Raw genomic sequence first — 12,116 nt, 5'->3', positions numbered from 1 at the left:
ACGAACCCATCAAAGATCCACACAAAGCCCTTTGGGTTGCTAGGTTCCCCCGGCCACCAGCAGGGGATGGGGGGGTAGGCCATTGCTTTTTTTTCCTGGGGGAATACGCCGGATCGGAGTTCTGGAACCTCTTCGACAAAATTCTTTGAAAAATGTTTAAAAGTTAGCCAGTTTTCAGTATACAGATTGGAAACTTAATTTCCCTCTTGAGAGTTCTGGCAACCCCTTCCCTCCCTCCCCCCCAAAAAAGTCCTGGGGTTTGCCAGATCCAGGTTGGGAAACTCCTGGAGACTTGGGGGCAGAACCTGGGGAAAACAGGAACCTCAGTGGGGCACAATGCCACGGAGTCCACCCTCCAAAGCATCCATTTTCTCCAGCGGAACTGAACTGGAATTCTGGGGGATCCCCAGGTCCCACCTGTGCATGCCCTTCATGGCTTTGGATCCTCACATCTGCGAGACCGCCTTTCCCCCTAACCTCCACCGTGACAGCTTTGCTCATCGGAGCAGGGCTTTTCTGCAGGTGCCAACCTGTCAATGGGCAAAATCAACACCTGCCCATACATGGGCCTTCTCTGTGGTGGCCCCCGTGTTATGGAGCGACCAGCCCGAGGAGGTCAGGAAGGCTCCCATTCTCCTGGCTTTCCACAAATGGTGCAAAACCGAAGAATAAAGTTTTGAACCGAGTGGCACCTTTACGACCAACAGAGTTTTATTCGAGGTATGAACTTCCGCGTGCACGCACGCTTCCTCAAAAGTGCAAAACTGAATTATTCGAGGGGGCTTTTCTACTCGGATAATTGACTCGCACTGCGCTAAAACTTTTCACAAAGTTACTCGGATAATTTATCAGGGACTGGCGTCTATCCTACTTTGTATGGCCTGCTGAAACGAGGATCCGCCTGTGTAGTTTTTACATCGTCTGACATGTCATGTCGGTTCTGCTTTGCTCCAGTTCTGTTTCTAGACTTCTGGTTGGTTCTGCAACCTGAATTCCTCTTGCGTCATTCATTGAATGCCTCATCCTGCCGATTGGATGGGCTCGCTGCGTTCTAATCTGCCTTGAGTCCGAGTGAGAAAGGCAGATTATAAATAACTCAGCCCATTTGCAGGAAGAGGCAAGAGCGGGATAGAAATATCATAAAATAAATAAATAACATAACATAAATAAAATAGATAAATCTGGTGTGATCTTGCAAGTACAGGAATCTCTTGGGCAGACAAATTCCTGGGCCACCGCAGGCGGATATTCAACAGGTCACGTGCCGACACCCTGCAAAGAAAGCGACCTGTTTTTTCCTCCCCTCCCCAACAGAGGTTGGCGAGGAGGGGCTTCACTTGCGGCTATTTTTGCAGCTGATACAGCCCCCCCCCCCAATACAGTGCACTGGCAAAAGTATTCTCATTTGGAGTACTGCGTACAGTTCTTGTCACCATATCTCAAAAAAGATGTAATAGCTTTGGGAAAAGTACAGAAAAGGGCAACTAGGATGATAAAAGGGTTGGAACACTTTCCCTAGGAAGAAAGGTTAAAGCGCTTGGAGCTCTTTAGCTTGGAGAAGCGACGGCTGAGGGGTGAGGTTTACAAGATTATGCGTGGGATAGAGCAGGTAGAGAAAGAGGTACTTTTCTCCCTTTCTCACAATACAAGAACTCGTGGGCACTCCATGAAATTGCTGAGCGGTCGGGCTTAGAACGGATAGAAGGAAGTCCTTCTCCACCCAAAGAGTCATCAACACTTGGAATTCACTGCCACAGGAGGTGGCGGCGGCTACAAGCATGGACGGCTTCAAAAGGGAATTAGATAGGCATATGGAACAGAGGTCCATCAGTGGCTATTAGCCACAAGGTATAGATAGGGGCTCTGGGGCAAGTGATGCTTTGTCATCTTGGTGCTTGGGGGGGTCAACAGTGGGAGGGCTTCTAATGTCCTGGCCCCACTGGTGGACCTCCTGATGGCCCCTGGTATTTCTGGCCACTGTGTGATACAGAGTGTTGGTCTTCAAAAGGCTCTGCGTATGACCCTACTGCACCGGCTGCAGTAATCCGCCCATTGGCAATTGGAACACTTTCCCATGGGGAAAGGTTAAAGCGCTTAGGGCTCTTTAGCTTGGAGAAATGACGACTGAGGGGTGACATGATCGAGATTTATAAGATTATGCATGGGTTGGAGCAGGTAGAGAAAGAGGTACTTCTCTCCCTTTCTCACAATACAAGAACTCGTGGGCACTCCATGAAATTGCTGAGCGGTCGGGTTAGAATGGATAAAAGGAAGTCCTTCTTCACCCAAAGAGTGATTCACAAATGGAATTCACTGCCATAGGAGGTGGTGGCGGCTACAAGCAGGGACGGCTTCAAGAGGGAATTGGATAAACATATGGAGCAGAGGTCCATCAGTGGCTAATAGCCACAAGGTAAGGACGTCCTTCTTCACCCAAAGAGTGATTAACACTTGGAATTCACTGCCACAGGAAGTGGTGGGTGCTACAAGCATGGATGGCTTCAAAAGGGAATTAGATAAGCATATGGAGCAGAGGTCCATCAGTGGCTATTAGCCACAAGGTATAGCTAGGGGCTCTGGGGCAAGTGATGCTCTGTCTTCTTGGTGCTTGGGGGGGGTCAACAGTGGGAGGGCTTCTAATGTCCTGGCCCCACTGCTGGACCTCCTGATGGCACTGGTATTTCTGGCCACTGTGTGACACAGAGTGTTGGACTGGATGGGCCTTTGGCCTGATCCAACATTGGCGTCTCTTATGTTCTTATGTTCTTATGAACTCTCAGTCTGGGGCAAGTGATGCACTGTATTCTTGGTGCCTGGGGGTGGTGGTGCAACAGTGGGAGGGCTTCTAGTTTCCTGGCCCCACTGGTGGACCTCCTGATTGCACCTGGTGTTTCTGGCCACTGTGTGACAGAGTGTTGGACTGGAGGGGCCATTGGCCTAATCGAACATTGGCTTCTCTTACGTTTTTATGTTCTTAATTTCTGCCCAAGGGCAGCTGTTCTAAAGGAAGATGGGAGCAGAGCTTAAAACTGGTGGAGCCTGCACTGCGAAGATTAGCAAATGCAGGATCCTCTGCTTCTAGCTTTGGTCGGCTCACAAAAGCCAACCCGGTCCCATCCCAGTTCAGTTGTTGTTGTTCAGTCGCACAGTCGAGTCCGACTCTTCGCGACCCCATGGACGAACTCTCGCCAGGCCTTCCGGTCTTCCGCCGTCCTCTGAAGTTGGCTCAACTTCATGTTCGTTGCATCGATGACACTGTCTAACCATCTCATCCTTTGCCGTCCCCGTCTTCTTTGACCTTCAATCTTTCCCAGCATCAGGGTCTTCTCCAGTGAGTGCTCCCTTCTCATTTGGTGGCCAAAGTATTTGAGCTTCAGTTTCATTATCTGGCCTTCCAGGGAACAGTCAGGGTTGATTTCTTTGAGGATTGACTGATTTGTTCTTCTTGCAGTCCAAGGGACTCTCAAGAGTCTCCTCCAGCACCATAGTTCAAAAGCATCTATTCTTCGGCGCTCGGCCTTCCTTATAGTCCAGCTCTCGCAGCCATACATGACTACTGGGAATACCATTGCTTTGACCATGCGGACTTTTGTTGGCAGGGTGATGTCTCTACTTTTTATCATGCTGTTTAGGTTCGCCATCGCTTTCCTCCCAAGGAGCAGGCGTCTTTTAATTTCATGGCTGCAGTCACAGTCTGCGGTGATCTGGGATCCCAGGAACGTAAAGTCTGTCACTACTTCCACGGCTTCCCCTTCTATTTGCCAAGGAGTGATGGGGCCGGATGCCATGATCTTAGTTTTTTTGATGTTGAGCTTCAAGCCCACTTTTGCGCTCTCCTCTTTTACTCTGAGCAAGAGGCTCTTTAGATCCTTTTCACTTTCAGCCATTAGAGTGGTATCATCTGCATATCTGAGGTTGTTGATCTTTTCCCCAGCAATCTTAATTCCCGCTTGTGATTCATCCAGGCCAGCATTTCGCATGATGTACTCTGCATATATATTAAATAAGCAAGGTGACAGTATACATCCTTGTCGTACTCCTTTTCCTATGCTGAACCAATCAGTTGTTCCGTATCCGGTTCTAACTGTCGCTTCTTGGCCCTTATACAGGTTTCTCAAGAGACATGTGAGGTGGTCTGGTACTCCCATCTCTTTAAGGACCTGCCATAGTTTGTTGTGATCCACACAGTCAAAGGCTTTAGCATAGTCAATGAAGCAGAAGTAGATATTTTTCTGGTACTCTCTTGCTTTCTCCATAATCCAGCGAATGTTGGCAATATGATCTCTCGTTCCTCTACCTCTTCGAAACCCAGCTTGTACTTCTGGTAGTTCTCTATCCACGTACTGTTGAAGCCTAGCTTGTAGGATCTTGAGCATGACCTTGCTAGCGTGTGATATGAGTGCAATTGTGCGATAGTTTGAACATTCCTTGGCATTGCCCTTCTTTGGGATTGGAATGTATACTGATCTTTTCCAATCCTGTGGCCACTGTTGCGTTTTCCAAATTTGCTGGCAAATGGAGTGCAGCACTTTAACAGCATCATCTTCTAAGACTTTGAATAGCTCAGCTGGAATACCATCACCTCCACTAGCTTTGTTGTTAGCAATGCTTTCTAAGGCCCATTTAACTTCACATTCCAGGATGTCTGGCTCAAGGTCAGTGATTATACCGTCGTGTTTGTCAAGGACATTGAGGTCTTTCTTGTATAGTTCTTCTGTGTATTCTTGCCATCTTTTCCTAATCTCTTCTGCTTCTGTTAGGTCCCTACCGTTTTTGTCCTTTATCATGGCCAGCTTTGCATGGAACGCTCCCTTGATTTCTCCAATTTTCTTGAAGAGATCTCTAGTCCTTCCCATTCTATTGTTTTCTTCTATTACTTTGCACTGTTCATTCAGGAAGGCCTCCTTATCTCTCCTTGCTGTTCTCTGGAAATCTGCGTTCAGTTGGGTAAATCTTTCCTTTTCGCCTTTGCCTTTCGCTTTCCTTCTTTCCTCTGCTATTTGTAAAGCCTCATCAGAAAGCCACTTTGCTTTCTTACATTTCTTTTTCTTTGGGATGGTGGTGATTGCTGCCTCCTGTACGATGTCACGAACCTCTGTCCATAGTTCTTCAGGCACTCTATCTATCAAATCCAGACCCTTGAATCTATTCTTCACCTCTACTGTATATTCATCAGGGATGCGATCTAGGTCAAACCTGAATGGCCTCGTGGTTTTCCCAATTTTCTTCAGTTTAAGTCTGAATTTTGCAATGAGTAGCTCATGATCTGAACCACAGTCAGCTCCAGGTCTTGTTTTTACTGACTGGATAGAGCTTCTCCATCTTTGACTGCAAATTATATAGTCAATCTGATTTCGGTGTTGCCCATCTGGTGATGTCCATGTGTAGAGTCGCCTCTTAGGTTGTTGGAAAAGGGTGTTCGCTATGACCAGTGTGTTCTCTTGACAAAACTCTGTTAACCTTTGCCCTGCTTCATTTTGCTTTCCAAGGCCAAACTTGTCTGTTATTCCAGTTACCTTTTGACTTCCTACTTTAGCATTCCAGTCCCCTATGATGATGAGGACATCATTTTTTGGTGTTAGTTCTATGAGGTGTTGTAGGTCTTCATAGAACCGGTCCACTTCAGCCTCTTCTGCATCAGTGGTTGGGGCATAGACTTGGATTACTGTGATGTTGAATGGTTTGCCTTGGAATCGGACAGAAATCATTCTGTCATTTTTGAGATTGTATCCCAGTACTGCCTTTTGCACTCTCTTGTTGACTATAAAGGCCACACCATTTTTTCTACGAGATTCCTGGCCACAGTAGTAGATATAATGGTCTTCTGAGTTAAATTCGCCCATTCCTGTCCACTTTAGTTCACTGATTCCTAGGCTATCGATGTTCAGTCTTGCCATCTCATTTTTGACCACGTCAAGCTTACCTTGATTCATAGATCTTACATTCCAGGTTCCTATGTAGTATTGTTCTTTGCAGCATCGGACTTTCCTTTCACCATCAGACACATCCACAACTGAGGGTCCTTTCGGCTTTGGCCCAGCCGCTTCACTCTTTCTGGGGTTACTTGTACTTGTCCTCTGCTCTTCCTCAGTAGCATATTGGACACCTTCCGACCTGAGGGGCTCATCTTCCGGCGTCATATCTTTTAGCCTTTTGATACTGTCCATGGGGTTTTCTTGGCAAAAATACTGGAGTGGGTTGCCATTTCCTTCTCCAGGTGTTCAGTACGTAGTTATAAAAACGCTTAATATTTAATTGGTGCTTTTAAGGATTCAAACTTTCTTGCTCGCATCATCTCAGAGGCCCTTCCTGAAAAGGTTTACGACTGAGGTTCAGAGAAACACACACCCCGAAGTAAACATGCGGTGGGGGATTGCTGGAAAATGCCATCTAGTCATCGCTGACAATCCCATAGGGCAGTGATGGTGAACCTTTTAGAGACCGAGTGCCCAAACTGCGACCCAAAACCCACTTATTTATCGCAAAGTGCCCACACGGCAATTTAACCTGAATACTGAGGTTTTAGTTTAGAAGAAACAACTCATACGTTAACTTAAGATGATCCAAACAAAGTCAGGAAAGCAAGCCCAAATGCTTTCATTGACTTAAAATTATTTGGCAAAGAATTCGACACTTTAATGATGGTCTGGGCCTGGCTGGGGCGATGGCACACGTGCCCACAGAGAGGGCTCTGAGTGCCACCTCTGGCATCCGTGCCATAGGTTCGCCACCAGTCCAATGTTCCCTCTACGCTGTGGAGTCTTGTGAGCAAAAATTCTACTTTGTGAGCCACTGGAATTAAAGTTGTGAGCGAGCAATTTGGCTGCTGCATAAATCAGTTTGCTCTGGAGCCCCATCCTTCCTGAGCTAAGACAAAAATGTGTGAGCCGGAGGCTAAAAAACTGTGAGCTGGCTCACACTAACTCAGCTTAGAGGGAACACTGGCCACCACTGCCATAGGGTTTCCAAGGCAAGAGACATTCAGAGGTGGTTTGCCATTGCCTGCCTCTGCGGAGTGACCCTGGACTTCCTTGATGCCTTGCCATCCAAATATTAACCAGGGCTGACCCTGCGTAGCGTCTGAGATCTGGTGAGATCAGGCTAGACCACTTCGGCGTCGTGGTGAACTGCGCGGACTCTAATCTGGGAGAAACGGGTTTGATTCCCCACTCCTCCCCATGCAGCTGCTGGGGTGACCTTGGGTTAGTCACAAGCTTTCTCAGAGCTGTTCTCTCAAGGGCAGCCCTCAAAAGAGCTCTCTCAGCCCCACCTCCCTCACAGGGTATCTGTTGTGGGGAGGGGAAGGGAGAGGAGATTGGAAGCCCCTCTGAGTCTCCTTCATGTAGTGAAGGGAGGGGTATAAATCCAATCTCTTCTTCTTCTTCTTCTTAGCCTGGGCCAACCAGTTCAAAGCTAGAGACATTCAGAGGTGTTTTGCCATTGCCTGCCTCTGCAGAGCATCCCTGGACTTCGTTGGAGGTCTCCCATCTAAGTCCTAACTGGAGCCAATCCAGTTCGAGAGGTCAGGGCCCAGTAGAGGTATGAACTGAGATTCGACCCGGAAATCATTAGCTCATGTTCTTAACTGATGGACGTATTGCGTTTGCCAGCTGACAAGGCAAATGCCCAGCCCAGACTGCTCCTGTGGCTTTAACAGAGCTCCAAGATGGAGAAAGGGGCTGCGGTAGCTCAAAGGTTAAGACGCTGAGATGCGGACCGGAAGGTCGGTAGCATGGCAGTTCGAGACCAGAGTTGCCGCATGACGGAGTGAGCTCCCGTCTCTGGCCCCAGCTCCTGCCGGCCTAGCAGTTCAAAAGCAAGAAATTGCAAGTAGATAAAAAGGTACCGCTTCGGTGGGAAGGTAAGAGCGTTCCGTGCACCTCGGCATTTAGTCATGCTGGCCACATGACCACGGAGACGTCTTCGGACAGCGCTGGCTCTTCGGCTTGGAGACGGAGATGAGCACCGCAACCCTGTAGTTGGATCCGACTGGCTTTCGAGCAAGGGAAACCTTTCTAAGATGGAGAAAACCAGAGGGGACCATTTTTGTGACATGGATGCAACCGTATCACACACCTGCCAGTGACGGCACCGCTAAGGGCACAGGGACAGGGCTGATCCAGAAGTTGGCAATGTTCTATGCCATCAAGCTGTCGAGTTGCCAGCTACGTGGAGGGGGAAAGTCCTGTTGTTCCACTTATAGAGGCTCAATGGGATCCAATCTCCCTCCATGTCTCGATAACTTTTGACTGCCCATTAAGCCTCTATTAACGGGGCAAGAAGCAGGGAAGGTGACGTGGTGTCGCCTGATCTTGTCGCTTCTCAGAAGCTAAACTTGGTGCTCGGATGGGAAACCACCAAGGAAGGCTCTGCAGGGGAAGGCAACGGCCAACCACCTCTGCTTCTCCCTCGCCTCGAAAGCCCCTTGCTGGGATCACCATAAGTCCGTCCAGTTTGCGACTTAATGGCACACATGGAACAAGAACATAAAAAGAGCCCTGCTGGATCAGACCAGGGAGGGTCCATCTAGAAGGAGGAGGAGGAGAAGAAGAAGAGATTGGATTTATACCCCGACCACCTCTGCTTCTCCCTCGCCTCGAAAGCCCCTTGCTGGGATCACCATAAGTCCGTCCAGTTTGCGACTTAATGGCACACATGGAACAAGAACATAAAAAGAGCCCTGCTGGATCAGACCAGGGAGGGTCCATCTAGAAGGAGGAGGAGGAGAAGAAGAAGAGATTGGATTTATACCCCGACCACCTCTGCTTCTCCCTCGCCTCGAAAGCCCCTTGCTGGGATCACCATAAGTCCGTCCAGTTTGCGACTTAATGGCACACATGGAACAAGAACATAAAAAGAGCCCTGCTGGATCAGACCAGGGAGGGTCCATCTAGAAGGAGGAGGAGGAGAAGAAGAAGAGATTGGATTTATACCCCGACCACCTCTGCTTCTCCCTCGCCTCGAAAGCCCCTTGCTGGGATCACCATAAGTCCGTCCAGTTTGCGACTTAATGGCACACATGGAACAAGAACATAAAAAGAGCCCTGCTGGATCAGACCAGGGAGGGTCCATCTAGAAGGAGGAGGAGGAGAAGAAGAAGAGATTGGATTTATACCCCGACCACCTCTGCTTCTCCCTCGCCTCGAAAGCCCCTTGCTGGGATCACCATAAGTCCGTCCAGTTTGCGACTTAATGGCACACATGGAACAAGAACATAAAAAGAGCCCTGCTGGATCAGACCAGGGAGGGTCCATCTAGAAGGAGGAGGAGGAGAAGAAGAAGAGATTGGATTTATACCCCGACCACCTCTGCTTCTCCCTCGCCTCGAAAGCCCCTTGCTGGGATCACCATAAGTCCGTCCAGTTTGCGACTTAATGGCACACATGGAACAAGAACATAAAAAGAGCCCTGCTGGATCAGACCAGGGAGGGTCCATCTAGAAGGAGGAGGAGGAGAAGAAGAAGAGATTGGATTTATACCCCGACCACCTCTGCTTCTCCCTCGCCTCGAAAGCCCCTTGCTGGGATCACCATAAGTCCGTCCAGTTTGCGACTTAATGGCACACATGGAACAAGAACATAAAAAGAGCCCTGCTGGATCAGACCAGGGAGGGTCCATCTAGAAGGAGGAGGAGGAGAAGAAGAAGAGATTGGATTTATACCCCGACCACCTCTGCTTCTCCCTCGCCTCGAAAGCCCCTTGCTGGGATCACCATAAGTCCGTCCAGTTTGCGACTTAATGGCACACATGGAACAAGAACATAAAAAGAGCCCTGCTGGATCAGACCAGGGAGGGTCCATCTAGAAGGAGGAGGAGGAGAAGAAGAAGAGATTGGATTTATACCCTGCCCTTCACTACCCAAAGGAGTCTCAGAGCGGCTTACAAACTCCTTCCCCTTCCCACAATAGACACCCTGTGAGGTAGGTGGGGCTGAGAGAGCTCTTACGAGAGCTGCCGTTGACAGAACGGCTCAGAGAGGACTTGTGACTGGCCCAAGGTCATCCAGCAGCTGCAAGTGGAGAAGTGGGGAATCAAACCCAGTTCTCCCAGATTAGAGTCCGCGCACTTCACCACTACACCAAGCTGGTCATCTAGTCCAGCATCCTGTCCCACACAGTGGCCAAACAGTTCCTCTGGAGAGCCAACAGCAGGGCATAGAGGCCGAGGCCTTCCCCTGATATTGCCTCCTGGCACTGGGATTCAGAGGCTGACTTCCACTCACTGTGGAGGTTCCCCTCAGTCATGGCTAGTACCCCACTGATAGACCCCTCTCCTCCATGAGTCTATCTAATCCCCTTTTAAATCTGTCTATTCCTGTGGCCATCACTACATCCTCTGGAAGAGAATGCCACATTCGCATCACTCTGTATAAAGGAGTATTTTCGTTTGGTTTGGTGTCGTGGTTGGGAGTGCGGACCCTAATCTGGGAGAACCAGGTTTGATTCCCCCACTCCTCCACTCGCACCCACTGGATGACCTTGGGCAAGCCGTAGTTCTGATAAGAGCTGTTCTTGAAAAAAGCCGTTTCTGTCAGAGCTCTCTCAGCCCCGCCTACCTCACAGGGTGTCTGTTGTGGGGAGGGGAAGGGAAAGGAGGTTGTAAGCCGCTCTGAGACACCTTTGGGTAGTGAAGGGCAGGGAATAAATCCAGTCTCTTCCTCTTCTTCCTCTTCTTCGGCAGCCAGTTTGGTGCAGTGGTTAAGTGCGCGGGCTCTAATCTGGGAGAACCAGGTTTGATTCCCCCACTCCTCCACTCGCACCCACTGGATGACCTTGGGCAAGCCGTAGTTCTGATAAGAGCTGTTCTTGAAAAAGAGCAGTTTCCGTCAGAGCTCTCTCAGCCCCACCTACCTCACAGGGTGCCTGTTGTGGGGAGGGGGAAGGGAAAGGAGATTGTCAGGCACTCTGAGACTCCCTTCAGGTAGCGAAGGGCGGGGTATAAATCCACCCTCCTCCTCCTCTTCAGGACCCTGTCTTCCCCAGACTCCTGGCCCAGATCTACAAGAGTTTCCCAACGTGGAGCTGGCAAGCCTGCCCTCTAGTCTGGGGATCAGTTGTGACGCTGGGACAATGCCTGGCCCCACCTGGAGGCTGGTGACCGTAGTAGCAAGCGAGTCTCCTCCTCCTCCTCCTCTTGTGTGTCCTGAACCTACTGCCCATCAGCTTCATTGGATGCCTTAGTCTTTTGGGAGAGGGAGAAAAGTTCTCTATGTCAGCTCTCTCCACCCCGTGCGTAATTTTATAAACCTCTCTCATGCTCCCCCACTCCCCCCCCCAATAACAGGGCAGGATATTTTTCTCCCGGCCTTTCGGCGACCCTACTGTGCATGTGGTGACACTGACCGAAAATTCGTTTCTTTCGATGTCTTGTTGTTTGTTGTTTTTAAATTCATGCTTTCATCCTGGGTCTCGTGTGACTGACCGGCTCTTGCTTTCCCTCCCCAACTCTCCTTCCTCTCCTTCCTCCGCCTCCTCTCTCCCCCTCCCCCCCCAGCCTGCAAAAGGAAAGAGCAAGAGCAAAGCAAAGCCGATCGAAACCACGTCCCTAAGCGCCACCGGCTGGTCTTCACCGACATCCAGCGCCGCACGCTCCACGCCATCTTCCACGAGAACCAACGCCCTTCCAAAGACCTCCAGATCACCATCGCCCAGCAGCTGGGCCTGGAGCTCTCCACCGTCAGCAACTTCTTCATGAACGCCCGGCGGCGCAGTCTGGACAAGTGGATGGACGAGGGCCGCTCCCCGCCCTCGGGGGCCCACTCCTCCGGCGCCTCCTCCGCCGTCACTTGCACCAAAGCGTGACGGACTGTGTCCCCCCCCTCCCCAAAGTCTGACTCTTCTTCCCTCGACCCTCCGCGCACACCAAAGATGGCGGGACGGGGTGGCGCTTGGCCAACGTCTCGCACCCAAAGGGCCGGCTTTCGTCTCCTCTCCGGATCGAAGCCCTCTTCGGAAACCAAAAACCCGGAATCCCCCTCGGCGAGGTGACCGCGGCGTTACCGACACTCCCAGGAGGGTTCCACCAAAATTAATAATCATCATCAGGAATAGAAATGTGAGCATCTCCCCTCTGCGGGAGGCTTCGCAGGATGCGGAGGTCAAGGCCCCTTCGCGAAC

General features: G+C 50.2%; 1 protein-coding gene across 1 annotated transcript in view; it reads left to right on the top strand.

Annotated features, from left to right (window-relative positions):
- Positions 1 to 11,801, top strand: part of LOC107120545 (hepatocyte nuclear factor 6-like) — a 57,308-nt gene extending 45,507 nt beyond the window's left edge. The window contains exon 2 of the mRNA XM_015423266.1: positions 11,494 to 11,801. Coding sequence (XP_015278752.1) covers positions 11,494 to 11,801 — 308 coding nt within the window. The remainder of the gene's footprint in view (positions 1 to 11,493) is intronic.
- The last annotated feature ends 315 nt before the right edge of the window (positions 11,802 to 12,116 follow it).

This window comes from Gekko japonicus, unplaced genomic scaffold (assembly GCF_001447785.1).
Source record: "Gekko japonicus isolate JY-2015 unplaced genomic scaffold, Gekko_japonicus_V1.1 scaffold992, whole genome shotgun sequence".
NCBI classification, from domain to species: domain Eukaryota; kingdom Metazoa; phylum Chordata; class Lepidosauria; order Squamata; family Gekkonidae; genus Gekko; species Gekko japonicus.
The sequence above is the reverse complement of the archived record's forward strand: the minus strand, read 5'-3'. Positions and strand labels throughout refer to the sequence as shown.